Source organism: Vipera berus (genome assembly GCF_964194415.1).
Source record: "Vipera berus genome assembly, chromosome: 2".
In the NCBI taxonomy this organism is placed as follows: Eukaryota; Metazoa; Chordata; class Lepidosauria; order Squamata; family Viperidae; genus Vipera; species Vipera berus.
In genome coordinates this window covers 26,771,320-26,798,135 of record NC_138203.1, presented here as the reverse complement: position 1 = coordinate 26,798,135, position 26,816 = coordinate 26,771,320, and the positions used below count along the sequence as shown (strand labels likewise).

Below are 26,816 nucleotides of genomic sequence, written 5' to 3'. Positions count from 1 at the left end.
TTCAATCCATAGAGGCTTTTCTTTAATTCCCAACAATCATGGTCTCTATCACTGGTCAATCCTGGTGGTATTCTTAAATAAATAGTATGTTGCAATGGAGCATGTAGATATGCAGTTTCAACATCTACATGGTTAACCATATATTGGTTTTTAGCCGCCCATACTAAAGCTGCTCTTAAAGTAGTTGCCCTTAGACTGGGTGCAAACACCTCGTCATAATCCTCAGTAGTTTGGGCAAAACCTTGTGCAACCAAACGTGCCTTATGGGTTATAGTTCCATCTACACCCTTCTTTATTTTATATATCCATTTACAACCTATAGCTTTCTCACCAGGTGGCAGTTTTGCTTTCTGATAAACCTTAAGATTCTGCAAAGACTTCAACTCCCTGTTCATTGCAGCTTTCCATGATGCTTGTTCCTTTTCAGGATACATCCTGATCTCATCATAGTTAGATGGCTCTACACTAACTTGACATACTACACTTGCTTCATAGCGATCAGGTGGATGTCTGATACGCATTGAACGCCAAGGAATTACAGGGCTTTGAATTTCTGTCTCCTTTCCTTCCTCTGATTCCTCTTTTATCTCCACTATCTCCTCTTCATCTTTCATATTTACAGGAGATGTATTATCATTACTAGTTACGTTATCAGAGGAGTCCTCAAACACTAGAGGATCAGTATTAACAGTTACTTGCTCTAACCTATCCCAACCAACGTGCTCAAGGAACTTTGCACTAGCACTGTTATATACATTAGTTGTGCCTCGTTCCCAGAAACGATAGGATCTGTGGTTAGCTTCGTAACCTACGAAGTATAATTGCCTAGCCCTATGTTGGCCTTTACTCCTGAGTTGTGCAGGAATGTGGACCCAAGCTGGGGTGCCAAACGTGTGCAGGTAATCAAGGTTTGGTCTTCTACCATGCCATATTGTATATGGTATTTTACCAGTAGAAGTATTAACAACTAAATTCAGAACATGGTTTGCACATTTTGCTGCCTCCCCCCACAGTCTATCTGTTAAGCCAGAATCTCTTAACATGGTTCTAATCATGGCTTGTAACGTTTGCCCACGTCTCTCAACAAAAGCATTATGTTGAGGCCTATATGGGGCTGAACGTTTATGCTCAATACCAGCTGATTGTAACATATCAACAAAACGCTTATTTGTAAATTCAGTACCATTATCAGTAATTATGCACTGAACCTTTCTCTTTGTTTTTCTCTCCACGAACTTCAGCCAGTTTGCAAATTGTTGGAAAGTATCTGCCTTTGACTTAAGCAGATAACAAAAACCATAACGAGAGTAGTGGTCAAGGATACTTAAAATATAACATGACCCTCCTAAACTTTGTTTCATGGGTCCAATTAAATCAGCAAACACAACTTCCAAAGGTACAGTTGTTTTGAAGCTGTTTATCCTGTTTGCAGGAGTTGCCTTACTCTTTTCCTGATTACAGGCATTGCAATTCAAATACTTACTACATGGCTTCAGTTTAACTCCCTCTACTAATTCCACTGTTTTACGTAGTGAGTTAAAGTTTACATGCCCTAACCGCCTATGCAATAAATGTATACATTCATCATGTGGCTTCTTGTTCTCACATATCGAGTTAGCTTTAACTGTACTAACCTGGTTACTTGTGAGAACGAATAAACCATTTTTCAAATTAGCAGTTACACAGGTTCCATTCCTCTCAATAGTGCATTGCTCCCCTCTGAATGTTACCACAAACCCAACCTTAACCAATTCCCTTACAGATAACAGGTTGAATCTTAGCTTAGGTATATATAACATAGGTAACTGTTCATTAATGCATGGACAATAGGAATTACCTTCACCAGAGGCCTTCATCCTCCAACCATTGGCCAGTGAAACATATTGGTTGCTGTTTTTCATATTAACAAACCTCTTTTTCACTTTAGTAATGCATTGTGAAGCCCCACTATCAACAACCCACAATTCATTATTTCTGGATGTTGGTTCATCAGAAATAGCCAAACCAATGCTCTTTTTAGCCTTCTCACTGCTATTTACATTCTGTTTTCTTCCCTTTCTACAGAATTTGGCTATATGCCCTCTAGCCCCACAAGAATAACATTTCTTGACGTTGTAAGCAGTGGTGAATTGCTGCTTCTCTCGTGGCTGTGTCTCTCTCAGCTGGTCTCTGTCACGCCTTCTTCTGGACTCTTCCAGCAGTCTCCCAGTAATGTTAGTCAATGTCAGTTCCTCTCTGGTCAGGACTTCCAAAGAAGAAACATATCCATCATAACTCTCATCCAAAGATGACAGAATAATGTAGACCTGATGCAACTCTGAAAAAATCAGCTCCTTTTCATGAAGCTCTTGAAAAGTTGCCTTCATGTAATTTAAATGGGTCAGCATATCTCCATTCTTCTGCAGACGAGCCCTAAACAGCTTACGTGTAAGGTGTATATGTGCACCCACACTGTCTCGAACATAAAGCCTTCGCAAAATATCCCAACACCTAGCAGCAGACTCCTCACCACGAATATGGACAAGCTGCTGGTCATTCAGTGTTAGTCCAATAATGCAAAGAGCTTTCTCATTGCTTCGTTTAAAGTTGTCTAACTTCTTTGCATCCTCTTCGTCATCTGGATCCCAAGCAGTAGTATCTGGTGGGTTATTTACAACAGCCCATAGTCCTTCCTTGCGCAAAAGCAAGCAGCATTTTGTGGACCAGGAAACATAGTTTGTCCCATCCAACCGGGTTATCCAGGAGATGCCTGACAACTGTTCTTGTGCCATTTTACACCAAAAAGCTAACACAAACTCAGCTAGGAAAACTGTGTGTACTTACTCTCAGTACAGGCCTGGGCCCATAACCAGTGTTAAGGAATTTGTTGTGCAGAGGTCTCCTTGTGCTACCAAAGAGTTGCACAGACAAGGAAGGGCACTGAGAGTAGTAAAAGTCACACACAGAAATACACTGAGTTCTAAAAGCAAAAAGTATTTTACTTTGAGGTGGTGTAAAAACAAAAATGCACAGTCAAAAATAAACAGTCCAAGTCATACACAATAGCAACAGTCCAAGGAGTAATCCAAACTACAAAGTCTTCTTACCGGTCCAGAGGTCAATACACAGTTTAGGTTACAACAGTAGTAAACCAACAGCAGAGCAAAAACAGTAATAGTAGAGATCAGTGAATTCAGAGAGAGAGAGAAGCTACGTTCCTAGCTTCCTCTTATGGCCATGAGAACACATACACACCCATTGGCCAATTAACTTCTTAAAGCCATAGCATTATGGTTAATATATTTTCAACCCAACATTGTAGGCTAGCACCATATGCCTAACATTTACAAAGTCAGCTTAATTGCCCCCAACAATCTGGGTCCTCATTTTACCTACCTCGGAAGGATGGAAGGCTGAGTCAACCAATAATGAGAAACTAAGTTTTCTTTATTTTTGGATCCAGAAACTCACTAAGCCAGATGAAAAACAGAAACTATTAGGTTCATAGTTACAAAGAGTTTTAATCTCCAATAAAGGTTGGCTTAGTTTGAATTTGCACAATGAATCACAGAACTGAAAGAGTTCTCAGAATAATCTGGTTCAACCTCCTGCTCAGTGCAGAAACATCTAAAGTATTTCTGACAGATGACCATTCAGTCTCTGTTTGAAGACTGTCAGTGAAGGGTAGACACCATGGTAAAGTAGGGTGGGATCATTAATTACTGTGATCTGAATTATGTGCTCCTGCATCTAATACTTTAAAAAAATAATATTTTCCTTTTAGTAGGTGCAATCATACTAATAGGTCATCTTTAGCTTGTAATTTACTAGAACTTTAAGACTCTTATTGCATGTGTTAATGTACTGTGAAGCCCTGCCTACATCATTCCATACTTGTGAATTTCATTTTTCCCCCACTCCAAATGCAGGAGTTTACAGTTTTCCATGGTAATTTAATCCTGTTTCAGTCTAGTGGTCAAGTCTATCTAGAGCTTTTCAAACTTTCTTGTTCTCTTCTAAAGCTATCCTTCCAAGTTTTGTGTCATCTACAGATTTGATAATGATCAGTTCAATAGTAGTCTTTCTTTCTTGGTGATAAGGACATTTATTGTCGTCCATCTTCTGGAACTTGATTGGTTCTTCAAAAGTTCTCAAAAAAATGCAATTAATGGTTCTGTCATATTTTTTTTAGGATTCTTGGCTCCATCAGACTATGGATCAGGGATATTCTCTGCCCCTTTGTATCTATATGTGCATATGACTTCATGCATATAGGGCAAAGCTTTGATCCAACTTGCACCTATTTGGTTCCACCCACCCAGAGTTGTGAATACCTCTGATTGTCTTTGGATTAACTTGGATGTTTTTTTACTGTCTCTGACTTTAGCCTGAGCTTATATTTCTCTCCACCAATTATAGGTATATCACTGGCCAGCTAGGGCTTTGTTTTACTTTTGAGAGAAGACAGATGTAAAATTTGAATTAAGACATTTCTTGCCATCAGCCATTAATCTACTCTTTCCTCTTGGCAGAAGACTTCTTGGCTTTTCTTTGCTCCCCCCTCCCCAAGCATTGTTACTTTGAGCATTTTTGCATGCCTCGTCAATTCTGAGCTTTAGCCTTTCTGACACAATGCCTACAGTTTTCTGATGACTGCCTTATACAGGCACCTTCTTTGATTTCCTATGTTTGTCTATTTTATTTTTTTGCAAGCTAACCCTAACCCTTCATATGCACCTGTAGTTTCTTAAGATGTCTCCCATTTTTCCTTTCCTTCCCTGACCATAACGGTTCTGGGTGGAGGCACTGTCTCAAAACATTCTCCTTCCCTCTGTTAATAACAAAATACTCTGGGACAGTTAGAAATCTTAGTAAAATATTTTCTAAGTCATCCTAGAAGAAGAGTGCTAGTCAAGACCCTCTTTCAAAGGCCTGAGTATCTTACTTCTTCTTTCTTAATATTTAACTGGTCTATTGATCTTATTACTGTAGATGCTTGATATAAGTGGAGTGCTGTGTGTAGACCAGTGTTTCCAATCTTGGCAGCATGGATAGGTGGAGAATTCTTGAAGTCCATAGATCAGAGGTCCCCAACCTTTTGAGCACCAGGGACTGGTGCCATGAAGAAAGGTTTTTCCGCGGACAAGAGGGGGTGTGGTTTATTTCTTTGTAAATTGCCTCCAAAAGACTTATTTATAACTGGTTTTTTCCCTTCTCTGTTGCAAAGCTGGGAGGATTAAGAGTGATGAAAAGCAGCTAACAATACCTTCAGTTGGCCTTGTTCATTTTCTCCACCTAGATCTAGTTAGTTAATTGTATAAGGAATCATGCACTCCACAGTACTAGAAGGAAATCTCTGGTGTCATTCAGGGATGGGTTTTGGAAATCAAAGGAAATTATAAAAAGCAAATAGAACAAGAGGAAATTGGAGCAAGTTTGCTAGAGAAAAATCTATTCAGAATAAACATGAATAAATGTTTCAGTTCTTCTATGTATCAGTTTCTTTCCAGATCTCCTGACTGCCTCTCTGTTTGGGTAGCATACCAGTGGGAGACATCAACCCATCACAATTTAACAGTTTCAGACTTTGTTTCCCTTTAGCCGACAAGATAGATATCACAAATCCTTGCTAGTGTGTCTTTTATAATTTTGAGATTTGGGTGCTTTCCAGCACGATCCATTACAGTTTCTACTGTGCGAGCAATGAGTTATATTTGCCAGCTAAATCTAAAGCACTAAATGTAAAACTTCATTCAGGATTTAGCAAATGGGGCTCAGCCTCCTTTCTTGTTCCATATTCTATAGTTTGTTCACCAGACAAATTCCCTGGTAATAAAAAATTACAATAGAATAACACAGCAGAGGGCACAATTAGCTACAGAAGCAGCTGTAGCAAGGAAGAAGGTTTTTTTCCTCATCTATTGTTCTTTCCTTGCAGCTTCCTCCAATAGATGCTAAACTGCCAGTTTAATTCCAGTGTTTCCATTGCAAACAAGTTAGCTGGAAACTCAAACAGGGTGAAAAACGGAAGGCACAAAAGATCTCCCATTGGGAAGGGGAACAGCCACTGCCATCACCTTACCCACTTGCTTACATTTAGATCTGTTGCTTGTTTTCCTCACTTGCAGTCTGTATTAACATCAAGTGTTAATCATTCTTTCCTGCAGAAAGGTCACTAGCAATGTTTAGAACAGTAGACACTCGGCTAAAGTGTATCTTCAGAAGAGGTCCTCTAAGTGAAGCTTTATGAAATAGCATGGCTCATTCTGATTGTCCTGGAGACTAAAACATATGAAGAACGGTTGCAGGATTTGGATTTGGCTAGTCTAGAGAAAAGAAGGACTGGGGGGGGGAACATAATAGCAGTATTCCAGTATTTGACAGGTTGCCACAAAGAAGAGGGGGTCAACTTATTTTTCAAAACACCAAAGGGTAGGACAAGAAATAATGGATGGAAACTAATCAAGGAGAGAAGCAACCTGGAATTAAGGATAAACTTTCTAACAGTGAGAACGATTAATCAGTGAAACAGCTTGCCTTCAGACATTGTGGGTGCTTCATCACTGGAGGCTTTTAAGAAAAGACTGGGCAGCCACTTGTCTGAAATGGTATAGAGCAGACATGTCAAACTTGTGATGTCACGTGACATGCAATGTATCAGAGCTTTTTCCCCATTGCCGGCAATGGGGTGGGCATGGTTTCATCTTGACACATCTGACCTGCGGGCTGGCAGTTTGACACCCCTGGTATAGGGTATCCTGCTTTAGCAGGCGTTGGACTAGAAGACCTCCAAGATCCCTTCCATCTTTATTCTGATTGATTGAGTAGAGCACAGTGGTCTATTTATATAGGCCTGTGAACTGCTCAGCTAATTTTCTACAAGAAACTGACTGTTACAGCTTCCCCAAGTATGTACTACTCCTAATATCTTAATCTGTAGATTCATCAGAAAAAGTTAGGACATCTGAGTGGCCCACTTCTACAAAGCTATGCCCCCCCATCCCCGGTCTTGTTCTGAGAAACTCCTAGAGCACCACCATGGGCAAAGGAGCCTCTTCAGGAGGCAGGAGACAGAATGGTAGGTTTGAATGTAACCTTGATCTGTCCTTCTCAATCTGTCACCTGAGATGGCCACCTCAGGCCAATCTAGAAAAGAGCAGCAAAGGTGGAGAAAATTGCCAGAAGAAGTTGGCAGCTATAAAAAAACCTTACACGACATCTGTCTGATCAAAGTTTTGCCACTGCAGTTAGCAGACCAACTTTTTAAATTCAATTTGGACAAGTGAAACAATGTTTAGTATTAAATATAAAAAGTGGGAGCAGAGCAGGGAAATTCACCTGAGGATTTTCTGTCCTCTCTGGAATCATAGAGTTTTCATGTGTGTAGGCAACCAAATATCCAAAGGCAGACACACCAATTAGTTTTTCCCAGAACAGCCACCCTTAATTGGAACAAAATATTATTATTTTCTTTAATTAAGGAGGCATTAGTGGCCTTAGCAGAATAAATCACTTTTTGTACATGGTAAATTGGCAGAAAATAGTAGCTCCACTCTATCAAGAGGACAAAACTAATTATTTCCATTCAAGCAAATAGGCAGAACAAAGAAGAAGAAAAAAAAACAATGGATGTTGGAAAATTGTATCTGTTACCTAATATGATGCTCTTCCACTGAGTCATTTCCTCCCATTGTCTTTCCTAGTGAGATAAATGACTCAGCAAAGTTTAAACTGAAAAGTGGTCTAGTCACTGGGCCCAAAGTACTTTCACCCCAGACAGTATCCACTCTCAAATGCCTTCAGAGTGTTTTGAAGTCATATTTACTTCTGGCGGCCTTGAAAAGTTGAGAACAGATAAGAAGTGCCATGATCAATGCTCCTTCCAGCTGATCAAGAAGCAATTACAGAAAACATTCACTCATTACTCTCTTCTCTGAACACCTGGAAATGGGGGGAAAAATCCTAGTTTCCACTCTACACAGAAACAGGAAGAAATTGCTAGCTTGCCCTCCACACACACAGAGAGAGTATATGTTTGTTTTACATACAGGTGAAACTCTAAAAATTAGAATATTGTGCAAAAGTTCATTTATTTCATTAATGCAACTTAAAAGGGGGAACTAATATATGAGATAGACTCATTACATGCAAAGCAAGATAGTTCAAGCCGTGATTTGTCATAATTGTGATGATTATGGCTTACAGCTCATGAAAGCCCCAAATGCACAATCTCAGAAAATTAGAATATTGTGAAAAGGTGCAATATTCTAGGCTCAAAGTGTCCCACTCTAATCAGCTAATTAAGCCATAACACCTGCAAAGGGTTCCTGAGCCTTTAAATGGTCTCTCAGTCTGGTTCAGTAGGAATCACAATCATGGGGAAGACTGCTGACCTGACAGTTGTGCATCATTGACACCCTCCATAAGGAGGGAAAGCCTCAAAAGGTAATTGCAAAAGAAGTTGGATGTTCCGACTTCCGGTGGCTCCGCGGCGACGGAGACAGCCTTCCCGGGCTGCCCGCGGCTCAGCTGAGTGATTTTCGCCCGAAACAGCGCCGATCAGCTGTTCGGGCGAATTTGAAGCCCCCTCCTCGGGAGAAGAGGAGGGGGTGAGGCCCCAGGTAGGGGTTGAGTTCTCCGGGGCCGCCTGAGCTTGCAGCTTGGGCGGCCGAAGGATCGAACTCCCCCGTAGCCTGGGTCGCTCCCAGCTGGCCAGCGCCTCTGCTCCTGACTTTATGGAGCAGAGCCAGGCGTCTGCGACCACCCCTGCCTGAAGGAAGGACTATGGAATAAAAAGAGCAGGCAGAGCGGTACAAGAGGAAAAGGTGAAGAGGATTATTTTATTCTACTCTCGAGCTTGATGGACTTTTTAAACTCTAAGTGAAAGTGCGTCACAATTGAAAGTAAAAGATGGCGGCTAAACCTCCCCCTAAAACTCTTCGGAGTGCTGGAACTTCCCCGGTGCAACAAACATCATTGCAGGCATTGCATCCTCCTGATGTAGTGACATCGAAGGACTTACAAGATGCTCTTGAAAAACATACCCAGGTAATCTTGGAATCAATTTTGGAATCAATGGGTGATAAATTTGCACAGATGGAGGAGAAATTGAAGAAGTTGGAGGAGAGAATGGAGGAGAGGATGGAACAGAAGTACAGGGTGATGAAGGTAGACATTTTGTCTTCAGTGTATAAACTGGCTGAATGTGTGGAAGATTTGGATGAAAAAGTCAAAGATTCGACTCAAAAGAATGCCATATTAGAAGCAAAAGTATTGGAGAATGAAGATTTAAGAGACAAAATGGATAAAGAATTGAGTCTTGCTCAATATTTCCAGATGCAGTTTGCCATTAGAATCAGAGGTTTAAAGGAGAATATTAAGGAAGATCTAAAGCAGCTGGTTTCTGAGGCTCTCGAAGTGGTATTGAATCAGCCAGCATCTGAAATAAAAGGAGGCATGGATAAAGTGTATCGTGTGAATTCATGGATTGCTAGACAGAGAAAGTTGCCTAGAGATGTGGTGGTTTATTTTACAAAAAGGGAAATTAGAGATGAAGTTATACAAGCTGCCTATGATACTAAAGTCGTGATTGCTGATCAAGAAGTTCTGGTTCTAAAAGAAATTCCTCCAAAGATTTTAAGGAGAAGGAAGGATTTTACATTTCTTGTGCAAGAGCTCAAGCAACGAGATATAAGGTTCAGATGGGAGATTCCAGCTGGGTTGATGGTGATGCATGAAGGTAAAAGGTACCGTCTGGTTACTGTGATGCAAGCGCGTGATTTTTACAATAATGTTTTAAAAGCAACCCCATTAACACTTCTGGAAGCTGCAAAGGGATCTGGAGAAGGAGAATATCAAGAGGCTGAAGATGGACAGACAGAGGAGAATGGTGCTGGAGGAGATCAAGTTATAACACTTTTGGATGATCCCAGAGAACAGAGGGTGACGCGTGCTGCTTTAAAACGATCAAAAAAGATAAAAGAACAAGATCAGCAGAAGTCTATGGAACTTTCACAACGTACTTACAGCCAAGTAGTGGGAGGTGGGAAAAGATTTGGGTGAGGAATGTAAAATTTATATAAGTTTGAAATCTAAGAGAGAATTTTTACAAAATGTTTTATAGATGGTATTTAGATTTTAAAAAGCTAAGCATGTATCTGAATTATTAGCCTAAATGTCGGAGGTGCGGTGATAAAGACGTAATATATTTTCATATTTTCATATATGGTAGACTTGTAAAAAGGTTAAGGCTTTTTGGATAAAAGTCTGATGGAATATACTAAGTTGATGTTGAATTTAACTACGGCAGCAAGACTTTTGATAGGATAGTACCGGAAAGAGGAACTGCCGACCATAGAAGAGTGGATTTTAAAGGTTTCCGACCTGGTCGAAATGGTAAAGATTTCGGCCTATTTGAAAGATTACTCGCAGGAACGCTATATTATGGAAGGGAGAAAATGGCTTGAGTTTATTCAGAATAAGTATAGGGTTAAGAAGTTTTATATTTGAATAAGTCTTCTTTCTTTGTTTTTTTTTCTATATTAGTTTTTTTTATATATATTTAAATATATTTAATATTACTAAGGTTTGTTTTATCCTATATAAGCTAGAGAGTGATAGATTTTAGAGTTTATGGTTGTTAGTATATGGTTGTTTATGATTGTTTTTTTTATATATACCTTGTATTTAGCTCTGGGAAGTTGGGGGGGGAGGGGGGAGGGGGGAGAGGAAGGGGGGAGGGAGAAGGGGGGGAGGGGGGATTTTTTAAGGGAAAAATTGTATGTTAAAACTTTTCAATAAAAAAAAAAGAAGTTGGATGTTCCCAAAGTGCTGTATCAAAGCACATTAATAGAAAGTTATGTGGAAGGGAAAAGTGTGGAAGAAAAAGGTGCACAAGCAGCAGGTATGACCGCAGCCTGGAGAGGATTGTCAGGAAAAGGCCATGCAAAAGTGTTGGGTGTCGAGCCCTTCCCAGCGTGAAGGTAAGTACAAGCGAAGACGAGGAGTTGACATTGGGGACTTTCACAAGGAGTGGACTGAGGCTGGAGCCACCACACACAGACGGATCCTGGACATGGGCTTCAAATGTCGTATTCCTCTTCTCAAGCCGCTCATGAACAACAAACGTCAGAAGCATCTTACCTGGGCTAAAGAGAAACAGAACTGGTCTGTTGCTCAGTGGTCCAAAGTCCTCTTTTCTGCTGAGAGCAACTTTTGCATCTCATTTGGAAACCAAGTACCCAGAGTCTGGAGGAAGAATGGAGAGGCACACACTGCAAGATGCTTGAAGTCCAGTGTGAAGTTTCCACAGTCTGTGTTGATTTGGGGAGCCATGTCATCTGCTGGTGTTAGTTCACTGTGCTTCATTAAGTCCAGGGTCAACATAGCCGTCTACCTGGAGACTTTGGAGCACTTCATGCTTCCTTCTGCAGATGAGCTTTATGGGGATGCTGACTTCATTTTCCAGCAGGACGGCGCCTGCCCACACTGCCAAAAGCATCAAAACCTGGTTCAATGACCGTGGGATTACTGTGCTTGATTGGCCAGCAAACTCACCTGACCTGAACATTGCCAAGAGAAAGATGAGAGACATGAGACCGAACAATGCAGAAGAGCTGAAGGCCGCTATTGAAGCATCCTGGTCTTCCATAACACCTCAGCAGTGCCACAGGCTGATAGCTTCCATGCCACGCCGCATTGAGGCAGTAATTGCTGCAAAAGGGGCCCAAACCAAGTACTGAGTACATATGCATGCTTATACTTTTCAGAGGTCCGATATTGTTCTATGTACACTCCTTGTTTTATTGATTGCATGTAATATTCTAATTTTCTGAGATTGTGGATTTGGGGTTGTCATGAGCTGTACGCCATAATCATCACAATTATGACAAATCATGGCTTGAACTATCTTGCTTTGCATGTAATGAGTCTATCTCATATATTAGTTTCCCCTTTTAAGTTGCATTACTGAAATAAACGAACTTTTGCACGATATTCTAATTTTTTGAGTTTCACCTGTATGTGTGTTTGTCAGAGAGAGTGAGATTGCTAAGAAATTAGAGATCCCTACCGTCAAGAAGTCATCTTCCTAAATACAATTCTTACTGAAAGCTGAAACATGTTTAAGCTATGAGAAATAGCATAACATTTGGAAGCAGACAAGGCAGCTGCCTCCCTGAATCACTAAACTATAAGGGGTGGGGGTATAATTTTTCCAAAATTTAAAAAGATGATATCAAACTTTAACATCAGTCAAGAATAATCCCATCTCTAAATGAAGTATATTTTTAAATGCATCTTGGAACTGCAAGGATGGCTCTAATAAACATAGACTTAATGGTTTCAAGGATGTCATGTCAGCAAGAATTTTCCTGAGCTGTCTGCCCTTCTGCCTCTGCTTTTATGTTTCTTAAGAGGCAATATTATAGGCCACATCAAATATCCAACAGAGTAGCTGAAGGATGGGTGGCTACATAAATGTTTCAAATAAATAAAATAAAATCTAGCTGCAAGCTTCCAAGGAGGGAGGGGGGAAAGGGGAAGAATCAAAAGTTGAGGGAAAATCTCCCTTTGTAAAAAGAAACACCACATGGAGTGGAAAAAGTGGATTGATTATATCCAGAACAAATATGGGACCAAAAAGTTTCATTTAGCATTTGTATAAGTTTTTTTATGTGATATTAGTATTGCTTGTAGTCATTTCATATGAGCTAGAGTGCGATAGACTTAATAATGGTTGTTTATGATTGTTTTTACTTTTATACCTTGTATTTAGCTCTGGGAAGTCAGGGAGGGGGGAGGGGGGAAGGGGGGGAGGGTTAGGGAGGGTTAGGAAGGGTTGGGTGGGGGGAGGGGGGGAGGGATTGTTAAAGATAAAATGTATTGTAAAACTTTTCAATAAAAAAAAAAGAAACACCACAGAAGCAGGCCAGCTGTAAGAAAATCAGCTCCCACTTTGACTCCTAATAAGTCTGAGGCGTCTGAATGGGAACTTCAAGGGGAACTAGAAAAATAAAAGTTGCTAGAAATCTCAGTTTCTTTTAGAGACAATTTAACCAGTAGTCTAACTCCCACCCAGGCTAATTCACTTATTGTTTCCACAAAAAATAAGGCAATGCAGAAGCAAAACTCCAAGGTTATTCCCACAGAATTTGTGAGCTGATTTTATGGTTAAATTCTAGCCAAAATTTCTTCTTACAATTCAGTCATTTCATTCTTTGAGCAATTAACTTCTATTAATAAAAACATAGACTCATTAAAATGGGACTTTGCGGCTTTGGTTCCAAAGCACCCCAAGAGGCTTTCTACTTTTATTGAAGCCCAATGTGTCAGACTTGGATTCCTTGGGAAAGAGAGTTAGAAAACTCCAGGTCAATAGTGATGTTCAAGCTCACTTTTCCTTTTCACTATAAAGGCAAATGGCTGGATGTTTGTTTCCCATAACATTCTTTTAGCCACAAAAGAAACCACCTCATTATAATACACTCAGTCCTTGCTAATAAACCAAGCTGTGCTTCATGTATTGCTGAAGAATTTAAATTCTTGTTATGTCACAAAAAGGTCAATTGTGAATTAATTTAAACCTCTAGAACTCTGATTAATTTGATTTTTGGATATGATGATACTTACTGATATTCAGTTTGGCCCTAAGTATATTGTCTTTGAGGAATGTGAAGAATTGATAAAATGATAGAAAACTAGAAGAAACAAATATTTTCTTTGGAAGATGAGAGGAACCACAGATTGCTTGTCTAATATCAACATCTGGAAAGAATCCAGAAGGGATCGTAAAAAGATGGATCTATAAGCAGACTGAAAACAATAAACCAGAATGAATTTGCCTGTTTTTTTATTGGATTGAATAAGTTTCTTAATAGATTGTGGAAATGCTATAGATATATCTTCATCTCAGTAATTCATTTGACAAAGTATTTCATGATATTAGCAATCTAATTGTATTGGCTGAATGCATGATAAGTAATGCATGGCTGGCTCATAAATCATACCCAAAATCTGTTCATAAATCATTTCTCATCCAATGGGAGTTAGGTATCTAGTGTGCTGCCAAAACTCCTCTACTCCATTTCATTAATGGCTATAATGATTGCTTATGAAATGTACAGATAATTGAAGGTTTGATGGAATCATTATCTAAAATTCATAAATAAAATGTATATCAATCTTAAACAGATAAAGAAAATCTGAGAGAAATTGACTGAAAGTAACAGAATGAATTTTAATTGGATAATACAAAATTCTTTGTTTGGGAAACAAAAAACAAATGCACTAGTATCATATGATAGATATCCTATTTGGTAATAGTTCTTGTGAAAAAAAAACATTCTAGAAGTATAAATGGTTGCAAATTAATTATAAGCCACCAGTATGATGTTGCAAAGAAACAAATCCAGTTTTAGACTGCGTTACATTTTTCTCTGCATCCACTTCTGGACATCAACCATATGGATTCAGAGAAATTTTGGCAGATTCAGAAAAAGAGAAGAGTTCTATGAAAAGAAACATTAGAGAATACTTGAGAAAGAGGAAAGTGTGGGGAAAATAGGATGATATTTTTCAAATATTCAAAGGGAATCCACTGAAAGTTAGGGGGGGGGAAACTTCCTAAAAGAGCAGTTGAAAGTGAAGTCAGTTATCTGGAAAGTTACTGGTCTCCCTTTCACTGAATATATCTATTATAAATTATTCCATCTGACATAGATCCTTTAAACTGGATTTTTGTGAAGCATTGATAGCCTAAGGCTTCCCTTCTGACTCTACAATTCTATCTACCTCTTTCTGCAGCCTGTCAGTGCTTCTTAATTTCAAAAATAGCCATGAGAGAAATTTTCTTATGATGTCTTCCTGTTGGATTTAATTTGACTTCGGAATCAAGGAAGGCTGAAGTGGGACATAGATAATTCTGAAAAATAAAAGGTAAGACTTTGACTGATTCATTAATTTACTTGTAATTAGAACAATATTGCACTTTTCTAACATTGTAGCATTCAAGAAGTTGGACTGGCAATGGGGTGACCCAATTTCAAAGTCACTCTTAACCAAGGAAGTTCTCTGGGTGACATTAGGTCCAATCTTCAATATTTTCCATGGGCAAGGATGGGAAGAAGCAAACATAACGTCCTTGTTATGACTTTTTATCAAGTGCTCTTCAGTAAGGCTGAATAAATAAAGACCCCACACATCTCTGTATTTTATAAAGCTGAACACAAAAATATAACTTTAAAGATCTAGATTTAACCCATTGCTATTATGCAGCACAAAAAATATTTTGTACTCCAAGGTAAAGGTAAAGGTAAAGGTTCCCCCGCACATGTGTGCTAGTCGTTTCCAACTCTAGGGGCCGGTGCTCATCTCCGTTTAAAGCCAAAGAGCCAGCGCTTGTCCGAGGACGTCTCCGTGGTCATGTGGTCGGCATGACTAGACGCCAAAAGCACATGGAACGCTGTTACCTTCCCACCGTAGTGGTCCCAATTTTTTTACTTGCATTTTTATGTGCTTTCGGACTGCTAGGTTGGCAGAAGCTGGGACGAGTAACAGGTGCTCACTTTGTTATGCGACACTCAGGATTCGGCCCGCCAAACTGCTGACCTTCTGATCGACAAGCTCAGCGTCCTAACCCACTGAGCCACCGCGTCCCTTTAGTACTCCAAAGCCAACATTTATATAGACTGTGCAATATCACTACAAACAGAAGAATTTAGAAAAATGTGAGCTCAACATCTTTCATCTATATTTTTTTTATAAGATGAATATGTTATAAATACCTTAATTGGTACTTTTCAAAGAACTTATAGGATTTGTAGTGTAAAGATCCTGAACTTGTTGTGTGAAATAACTGCAGTGTCTTAGTCGCTCCCGGGCTGCAATAATAACACTGAAAATCATTGTGTCTAGTTTTTATAACAGGTAAACAGTTTCCAAGTATATTTTCAGATACTGAGAATTATTACAAGGCTTAGCTTCAGTGCCTGCATCCTTTTATTTAGGCGTAAGCAGCACTGAACCCAGTCAAACTTTTGTGTTTGAATAGACACATTAAGGATAGCACTGCCATTTGCTTGGAGTACTGCAGCCAAAGGCAACAGATTACAATTCAGAATGGATGCACATTTCATAAAAATTGAGAAATGAATAGAATTTGCTTTGAGATTTCTTGTGCAATCAATAGAGTAACATTTTCTGACAATCACAATGGTTTCATAACATTGTATTCCTGTGGGATATTTCCAGAGATAAACTGAAGAGTGAACTTAATTAAAAGTCACAATTCTTGCATAGAGATCTTCCTTCTCTCTCCCTCCCCAAAAGGGGAAAGGAAAGTATAATACAAGAAACATCTACAACATATTTCTGTCAGGGAGAGCTCTCCTTAAATACTTCCACAACTGCCTGAGGCAGTCTTGCACATTGTTCTTCCACCTTCACCCCACAGAAAGATGGAAAGAACAACAAAAATAAACATTAGGAACATTGATATTAGGAAATTTTACCTGATATCTGACTAAAATATATTTCATGTCTCCCTCACAATCTTCTTTTCACCAGGCTAAACTTACTCAATATATCTAATCATCGTAGTTGCTCTTCTTGGGACCTAAATCACTTTGTTGATGTATTTCCTAAAATGCAGTACTCAGAGTTGGATACAGTCTTCTAGTTGTAGTCAGACCAGAACAGGACTTATGATAATGATGACCCTACAGCAGGGATGTCAAATTCACAATGTCACGTGACATATTGTGACTTTTTTTTCCATTGCCAGCAATGGGGTGGGTGTAGTTTCGCTATGATGCATCCGGCCTGCGGGCTAGCAGTTTGATACCCCTGCCCTACAGTATCTTGATTTTGATGCTAATAGACTAGATTAGTGATTTTGCAAAACTCTTACCATATCTTTTAGGGATATACACCACTTTGGACCTGATTGCAAACATGTGATTAAGAGTTCAGGCAACATGAATGTAACACTGGTCTGAAACCTTTTTTAAAGCTATATTAATTCCTGGGATCACATTGCAGTTAGAGAAAAAGATGTGACTGCCTTAACTAGTTGCAGAGAATTGCTACGGTTGCATTCTTGTACTGTCCAAAGCACATTTACTGAATTATTTCCAAAGAGTTGCATATCTGTACTATCCATATCTACTCATCTCTACTTTTTTTTCCTCTGTAAATAAGCCTGGATATTATTAAATGCCATAAACCATCAGAAATTATTTTGCAAAAGGAGACTAAGAATGAATATAGCATGGGAATTCAGTTTATAGCACAATCATTGAGTAAAAAATACTACATCTCTTTAAAATCAGGGGAAACCAATTGGGTTTACACTTTTGCCTAACAAGATGCACAAAATCTCTATCATGTCTCAGGCAGGTAAATCAAGCCTTCAAATCCTAGTTTAAAATATAAGAGGAGTAAACCTATTTCTACTAGCAGTTAAGGAATATTAGGGCTGTGCAAAACATCAGTGGATTATTTTTCTTTGCTGATGCTTCAAGCTGTTTTATTAGGCAATCAGTTCTCAACAGTCAGTTCACAGATTAATTAGGACCTAGGAGAAGGTTTTGTAAATAACCAGCTGTAAGTTCCTCCCTTATTAGTAATAATATCCACCTCCTCACTGTTTCAGCTTTAATCTAATAGGAGACAAATTGGTTCTCACTGGAAAATACTTCCATTACTGAAATTCTTATCACATTACCTTCTTCATTTTAATACATTTTCTTAAGGAAGAACACTGTGGAAATTCTTGCTTTGGAAGATTTATATACATTTTGGGGCAGCTGCCAAAGAACCTTACTTCCCACTTCTAAGTAATGAAATAAAGCTGCTGCATTGCTTTACTTTGAGCCACTTATGGGGCTTCTTGCAGTAGCCAGAAGGAGTATCTGTCTATCCATCAATCTCTTTTGGCAGTCCCAATGAGCTACTTAATGAATACCAGAATAATCACTGGAGGTGCTGAAGCCTTAGTGAGAAAAATCATGTCATTACTGCAGCTTGTTAAAGCAAATAACATCAACTTTGCAACATATAATGTCTTGTTCAGACAATATGTGGTTGGATCACACAGGTCTAGAAAGCATGAGAATGAGGGTTTTCTTGTGTTTATGTGCTTCAGGTTGGTAGCTACTGTAGAGTCACTATGGAAAGAAAATGCTGGAGTAGAGGGTACTGTGCCTGATCCAGCTTGGTTCTTCTGTTCCTGTAGTCACAAGAATAGTTCCTGCTACATCAAATTAAAGACATTTCTAGTTGGAAACTTATAGGTTGCCAAAATGAGAATATTGATTTTTTAGAACTAGATCACCCAGTAAAACCCCCAATCCCCATAGCTTGCATGATCTCCAGATTCAAAGCTACATATGACTTTATCCTTAAAAATATTATTATTATTTTTTTCTCCCTGCAGATATTATGGATAAATCTAGGTGTTGGATTCAATGCACACAGACTCTTTCACTTATTCAATTTACATCCTTATCTTTCTCCAAGAGTTCAAGAGGACAGACATACTTATTTACCTACAACAATAAGAGCCCTGTGGGCCAACACCAACTTTCCCATCCAACTTCAAAACTTTAGCCAACGTGAAGCACTGGCTCCATTTTAATTTTTGGAGAGAAAAAGAAGAAAGGTGCTCTGTTGCTGGTAAGTGATGAAGAACGAAATATCAGAAAGAGTAAGGGCAGTGGGAAGTTGGGGGAGAGAAAAAATTAACAGAGGAAAGATCCAAAAGTCGGCATTGGGATGGGACTTCCAGAATGTTTTGCCAAGGGGTGCCTTTCAAAAACTGAATAAAACTTTAAGCCATCCCTCCCTAGCTATTGATTTTTAATAGATAATTTCATCAATAAGTTCATCTAAAATTGCAGACATCCGAATCTAGGGGAATGTGCATGTGCATGTGAATAACCATGCAGTGCCTCTCAGGAACACCTTAAACCAAACATCTATACTGTTTACAAAACATCTATAGAGTTTGCAAAACATCTATAGAGGCAAACTACATGAATCCAAGAAAGGGCATAACTACCTTGAAGTGTTCCTAATATATCCTATATGTTTACTCGTGTGACTCTACCTGGCCTTATTTTGCACAATCAGGTTAGAAAGCCCATGTGGGTAATCTATTTCAATTGCTTAATATGTGTAAAATATCAGGTACCGTATTTTCCGGCGTATAAGACGACTTTTGAACCCCTGAAAATCTTCTCAAAAGTTGGGGGGTCGTCTTATACGCCGGGTCGTCTTATACGCCGGAAAAAAAACATAAATCAGTCGAGTGTCCCCGTTATTGCAAAGCAACTTCAAGCCTTAGTCCAGTCCCCCCTCCATCGTGACTCTCCCTTCCCACCCCCAAGAGCCTCTAAGCCCCTTCCCCTCCCCCTTGCAAACGCCAGACCCCGGGAGCGGCAGGAAGCCCCTCCCCCTCACCCAAGCGGCATCTGAGCATAAGCAGAGCGCGCCCTGCTACCCGCTATCTCTCCCGGCAGACGCCCGCATCCGGCCTCGCAACCAGCCGCAGAAGCCCGCGCCCGGCTTTCCTTCCCCCCACCCGCACCCGGCTACCTGTTCCTGAGCCCCGGCCCTAGCCGCGGGCCAGCTCGCCAGCGACCAGGCCGACGGACTCCCGGCTGCCAGACGCTGCGCTTTGGGAGACGCTCCCCGGCGGATCGGAGAGGGAGTGCCCGCCCGCCGCCAGGCAGTTCCAAGTTTGGGGGACTTCCGGCGGGCCGGGGAAGAGCGTGCCTGCCAGCCCATTCCAGGAACTTCCGGGGACTTCCGGCGGGCCTGGTGCCCCTCTCGCCCGCAGACCACGCAGCGGCCCTCGCCAGCCGGCCTCAGCATGGCTGCCCCAAGCCCGCCTCTCCAGCGCGTCTTCCGAGCCCACCTGGCTGACCGCCTCCTGGGCGGGGCTTGGCTCCAGACGCGTGGCTGCTCCGTCTGCAAATGTGCTCTCAAATGGGTGGGTGGAAGGAAAAGCCCCTTTTGAAGTCCAAAGGGGCTTTTCCTTCCACCCACCCATTTGAGAGCACATTTGCAGACGGAGCAGCCACGCGTCTGGAGCCAAGCCCCGCCCAGGTGGGCTCGGAAGACGCGCTGGAGAGGCGGGCTTGGGGCAGCCATGCTGAGGCCGGCTGGCGAGGGCCGCTGCGTGGTCTGCGGGCGAGAGGGGCGCCAGGCCCGCCGGAAGTCCCCGGAAGTTCCTGGAACGGGCTGGCAGGCACGCTCTTCCCCGGCCCGCCGGAAGTCTGGCTTTGCACCATCTGCATCAGACAGGGCTGAATCGGGCTTGTGTCGGACACTTGGCAACTGGCATGTAAGTATTTTCCGGCGTATAAGACGAAAAACCTTAAAAATCGTCTTAAAAGTCTTATACGTCTTATACGCCGGGTCGTCTTATACGCCGGAAAATACGGTACATGCACTTTGCCTTGCCTTGGCTATATATTCACAACAACAGTTGATATAAAACAAGCAAAATAATGTAATCTTTTTCTCTGTGCTTACACAAACTAATATTGTACATTAACTCAAAAAATGAGCAGGAATTGGAGCAACTACACAACTCACATCAAATATTCTAATAATACTTTTCTTGAAATAAGTGTTTGATGCAAATTACAATCACTTTCTTTATAAATGCATACCGTGTGTGAAGCATGCAATTGCCTTTGGATATAATTGCAAATGTAAATGACTGGATCACAAGAACTGTTTATTTAATAAGGAGTTTGGAGGAAGTTGGGCATTGAACTATTTAGTTATCAAATTTACACTATATATTTGCCCATCAGAAATAAGTGATTACAGGTGGCATATAACAAAGCTAAAACACGGTCAATAAACATCCCAAAAAATATGTGTAGGAAATGTACAGTTAGATTCACAGTCTAAGACTGGTGGAAACTAATAATTCAAGTCCTAATCAAGGACCTAAGAACTATCAAGCAACTAAGAATATATAGGCAGTTCTAAAAAATTTTGTAAAATCAGGCTGTTCAGGTCTGATAAATTCAACTTGCTAGATATTGAAGTATCACTTTATTATTATCATGGTTAATTGTCAGTCATCAGGATCTTTAGACTGGATTTGATGTTTTTATCCACCTACCAAGTCCTTCCCAAGAACCTGGGATAGGTAATGGTTAATGTTTGATGGTACTAGAAATCTCATTGCAGGATGTAAGCTGTTTTGAGTAAAGTTGCCTTTTGCAATTGACCGATGGTGAGTTTGTCAATGCCAATGGTGTTTTAAGAGGTGCTCCAGTTGTTTTGGGATTGCATCCAAGGTGCCTATACTACTGGTACTACCTTTAATTTCTTTTGCCACAGTCATTCTATTTCTGTTTGCTGATATTTGTATTTTGTTATCTTCTCTAGTTATTTCTGTTTAATTCTGCTCTCTCCAGGTACTGGCATGTCCACTATCCAGACTTTTTTTTTGTCTTTCTTACTGACAATCATTAAGTCTGAGATGTTATGTGACTGGTCCATGTCTGTTTGAATTCTAAAGTCTCAGTGCACTTTAGCTTCGTTTATTATTAACATATTAAAAACTATAAAAACAAAGCTAAAAAGAAGAAATAACGGGTGAAGGGATGTTAATAAAAACGGAGCCTCCACACTAGAACTATATAGCAATGCCATAGACATGTTTCATATTATAGCTGTTATTGTAGGTTATAACGCAACAGGAACACATTTATTTAAAATCTGTTCCACAGAATAAGTCTCTCAAGATTCATATCTTATTTTCATCAGTGGCCCTGGAGGTGTATCCATCATCCATTAAGCACAAATCACTTAATGCAGAAATCTACTACATGAGAGGACAGCAATATGGAGCATTCACTGACAACTGCTTTTTGAGAGGCAATGCTCAAAGTTTTCATGAATTCTGTTCCCATTAAACAATGCAGAAACCAACAGGCACATCTTTATGGTTTTTTTCTTTAATTTGATCTCTTTAGCTCTTTGGCTACAACTAGAAGTCCTTCACTTTTTTTATTCATTGGATAGAATAAACTTTTCCCCTACAAAAGTTCATTCCAACTTTAGAAAGTCTACAAGAACTATGTCCTCACCAGACATAGAATCTGTAGACATTTGATCATGGGTTTCAGAACTTGCAAAGAGAAAAGGGGCATGAACCTTCTTCTTACTAATGCTAGACTCAAGGAGCCTGTAGTCCTTTTGGAAGCCTCAAATTTCTATGTAGCTAAGGATATGGAATTATCAGATTCTAAATCCAAGCTGTTCTTGGAAGAACAGAATCCTTAAGTGCTATGGTTCAAATGGATGCATATAAATATTCCTTTAAATTGGAACTATCATGCAAAGGTGATTCACATATACCTTATATGAATCATATTTCATTTACCAGATGAAAAAAATGGAAAGGATGCTTTGCTAGTATTTATCTCTAAACATATTAATGTAAATTATAAGACTGCATTCATTTTAGCTACTGTGTTTTTGCATTATGAGAGTTATCAATGACATGCATACTGAAGAGTAGTCACAGTAAAAAAGTAAGGGCATCGCTTGTGGCTGAAAGACTACTGTTGCATAATGAGCAGGTAATGAGGAGGCATCAGCAAGAGTTAATATGCATCTCAATAGCTTATAGGCTTTTTCTATAATGCACAGGTATAGTATAGGTGGTACCTTGCTCGATAGTAGTAACTGTGAGAGGGATCTCAGAGTCCTAGTGGACAATCACTTAAATATGAGCCAGCAGTGTGCTGCAGCTGCCAAAAAAGCCAACACAGTGCTAGGCTGCATTAACAGAGGAATAGAATCAAAATCACGTGAAGTACTAATACCACTTTACAATGCCTTGGTAAGGCCACACCTGGAATACTGCATCCAGTTTTGGTCACCACGATGTAAAAAAGATGTCGAGACTCTAGAAAGAGTACAGAGAAGAGCAACAAAGATGATTGGGGGACTGGAGGCTAAAACATATAGGGAATGGTTGCTGGAATTGGGTATGTGTAGTTTAATGAAGAGAAGGGTGAGGGGTGACATGATAGCAGTGTTCCAATATCTCAGGGGCCGCCACAAAGAAGAGGGAGCCAAGCTATTTTCCAAAGCACCTGAAAGCAGGACAAGAAGCAATGGATGGAAACTAGTCGAGAGAAGCAACCTAGAACTAAGGAGAAACTTCCTGACAGTTAGAACAACTAACCAGTGGAACAACCTGCCTCCAGAAGTGGTGAATGCTCCAACACTGGAAGTTTTTAAGAAGAGACTGGACAGCCATTTGTCTGAAATGGTATAGGGTTTCCTGCCTTAGCAGGGGGTTGGACTAGATGACCTCAAAGGTCCCTTCCAACTTATTATTATTATTATTATTATTATTATTATTATTATTATTATTATTATTATTATTATTATTATTATTATTATTAATATGCATTATATTAGCCTTCCCTAGGCATTTACAATTATCTAGGATTGTGTACAATGTATAACAATAAGGATGGGAATAATTGCTAGATATGAATGAGGAGATACAAGTTTTGGGTCATACAATGATCACCCATCACACATGCTCAGATGTATATTTTAATTCTTAATAAGGAGAAAGAGAGTTGTGATGGGAGTAGAAAGCCTTTAGGTGACCTGAGAACAAGCCCCCCCCAATATTTGGGTCAAAGGCCTTTGAATGATATGCTGGGATTTGTACTCAAAACAAGGTGTGGGACTTACATAAATAGGGAAGTTCAGAAAAAAACCTAAATTTTAACTAAATTAAATTTTATTTATTTAATGAAATGTTTCTGTAATTATTTTGACTTATTGAAATATAGATAGTTTGAGTGCTACCCATGAATTAAAACATTTTCTCAATACGGTGGTGATATTTGAAGAGATTCTTGGAGCTCCTAAGAGGTTCTTGTTCATCCCTGCTCTGAGAGAAGCCTAAAAAAATAAAACCTTGCCAATTTATAACAGTTGGCTTAGGTTAAGACCCTATTAAATGTTTTCATTTGTAGCACGTATTTTAACTATATATATAAAGAAATTGAACTTCCTATATTTAGAATTCTAGCTTCAGAACTCTATCTTCAGATGATTAGGGAGAGGGAGAGACAGAGGTATTTTTAAAGATGGGCCCACAGCAGCACGTGTTAGTAGAAAGGGTATTCTGTATTATGTAAATAGGAAGACCAGGCTCCAGCTTTTACATTCTAATATGTTTGTGTATTTCCAGGAAACACATTTCCTGGACTTCCATGACTGATGTCTTAAAGCAATGAGAAGAGCAAGACATGAAAAACCCAGGCCTCTAAAACTGTAAATCAGTCAATATCAGTTAAATATTATCTTTTTTTCCAAATAGTAAAAGGAAAAGAATAATATCAGATGTCATGATCATCACCATTTAAAGACAACAACAGGATCTGAAGGATCTCTGGCTCCTACTTCATAATATTAGGAAATCTAGCACTATGCTGTAATAAACATTTGCAAAATCTTGCAAGTCAGATCATGCTGTACTTCCTCTTCTTATACTTTAGTGAATTAGGAACATGTTTACCTGAATCATATCTGGACGTTATCTTGTTTGTGGACTTATAAAATGCTTCAGCCCCTTTTCCTTAGGTAACAGTTCCCAAATATCTCCTTCAAAATCATTTTCCCTGCTCTGTGCAGCTATAAGCAGAATCACTCAAACATTTTTTTTATTTTTTATTTTATTTTAATTCCATTTATATCCCGCCCTTCTCCGAAGACTCAGGGCGGCTTACAAGCTTAGCAGTAGCCTTCATTCTATGTATATGCCTGCTTATTAGGGCTTTCATACACCCCCAAGCGGCATTATTACAAAGTCAGCTTAATTGCCCCCAACAATCTGGGTCCTCATTTTACCTACCTCGGAAGGATGGAAGGCTGAGTCAACCTTGAGCCTGGTGGGATGCGAACCTGCACTAATTGCAGGCAGCTGGTGTTACTTAAGGAGGCATTAGCCCACTGCTCCACCAAGGCTCTTTTACATCAATCCTTTAAAAGCAAAGTCATATATAATAAACATCATATTGCCCCATCATCAGAGAAGGATGGATTCCAGAAGATGGAAACTAAGATGGAAGCAAACCAAGGCAGATTCAGTGCTAACTGAAGACAGTTTGCTCCAAAACAAAGAAAATGGTAGCTTTCTCATTCTACCTGTAGGTCAATCCTTCATTAAGGCAGCTACCAGGGCAAAATCATCCAGTATCTGAGGACAAGACATCAATTTACTGGAAAAATGGTGTGGCATGCATCATTCTGTCCTCCTACATTTCCTTACTTCCCTCCTACCATTTCCTGTTCAGAGAACCATATCGCTCTCAGTGCTTTTTTTGTTAAAAAGTTGCCAGAACTCACACACGTCATACAACCCGCCTTGCCTACCCTACAAGGTTCCATCCAAAAAAAGTGCCAGAACTCTGTTCTGGGCGTTCTATGACAAAAAAAGCCCTGGCTCTACCAAATGGTAGGACTGGACTAGCCAAATGCAAGAAAGGTAAATGAAAGAATAACCAAGACTAGTTAATTCAATTGTGAAGAAAGATCAAAATAGAGCTGTGTTTCTCAATCTTGGAAACTTTAAGACGTGGATTTCATCTTCCAGAATTCACCATCTAGCATGAATTCTGGATGTCTTAAAGTTGCTGAGAAACACTGAAATAGAGTAATTTGTCTTTAACATTTAATACACAAATCTGAAAAGCAGAGATAAACTGTACACATATATACAGTATATTTGCTCACCCAAATCTGTAGCTTAATTCTTTTTTCATTTTTGAAGACGGTTTTCACTTTGAAATCGATCCCAACAGTGCTTACAAAAGCTGAAGTAAAAGAATCATCAGCATAACGGAATAAGAAGGACGTTTTTCCAACACTGCTGTTACCAATGATGAGCAGTTTGAACATATAATCAAAGTTCTGATCCGATGTTTCCTTTTGGCCATATCGGGTTTCTTGCGCAGATGCCATCTGCAGATGAGGAAAGAGGAGAGAGACTTTTTTTTAAAAAAATTAAATGTTATGTTTGCTTCATGTAACTCCAAAATGCTTATATTTTCACCAGCCTTCTCAGCACTAGGTGCCCAAGTATTTGGGTAGAAACTGAAGGAGATCTTAAGATATTCAAATAATATAGATGATCATGCTGGATATTTTGATTCCAGAAAATCAGTGGCAACCTTCCCCTGCACAAGGGAGCAGTGCTAATTAATTTTGTTACCCAAATGCCAAAATAGTGTATGTTCACAGAAGTGTTTTTAAACATTCCTAAAATAGCAGCACAACCATCAGAATCAATTGCTATGAAAAGGAGAACAATTCTAGTGCCCAGTGCTTTTTTTGTAAAAGAAGAAGGTGCCAGAACTCACGCATGTCATACAACCCGCCTTGCCTACCCTACAAGGTTCCATCCAAAAAAGGTGCCGGAGCTCCGTTCTGAGCGTTCTATGACAAAAAAAAAAGCCCTGCTAGTGCCTATGCCAAAGAAGATGAAATGACAGAGCAATTGAAAAATCAGAAAAAAATATCTTGCTTAGCTTTGTGAATTTTCTCCATTCCATCTTGTTGTATTATAATCTTGTTATATCAAATTGATATCCTGCCTTCCCCTCCAGGAACTTAAAATGGCATACATAACATAATTTGTGTGGGGTGTGTGTGTGTGTGGCTTTGAGTAATGTTTGAGGTTATCTTAAAAGTAGGCAAGGACAGGAGGGTGGGTCAATAGCTCAGGGTCGGTTCTCTCACCCCTCCTGTTCAACATCTATATGAAGCCGCTGGGCGAGATC

The 26,816-nt window shown here is 39.7% G+C and overlaps 1 protein-coding gene across 1 annotated transcript in view; it reads right to left on the bottom strand.

Moving 5' to 3' along the window:
* Positions 1 to 25,998, bottom strand: part of RAB3C (RAB3C, member RAS oncogene family) — a gene marked incomplete at both ends in the record, with an annotated part of 80,548 nt that extends 54,550 nt beyond the window's left edge. The window contains one exon of the mRNA XM_081318218.1: positions 25,771 to 25,998. Coding sequence (XP_081174344.1) covers positions 25,771 to 25,998 — 228 coding nt within the window. The remainder of the gene's footprint in view (positions 1 to 25,770) is intronic.
* Between the last annotated feature and the right edge of the window lie 818 nt (positions 25,999 to 26,816).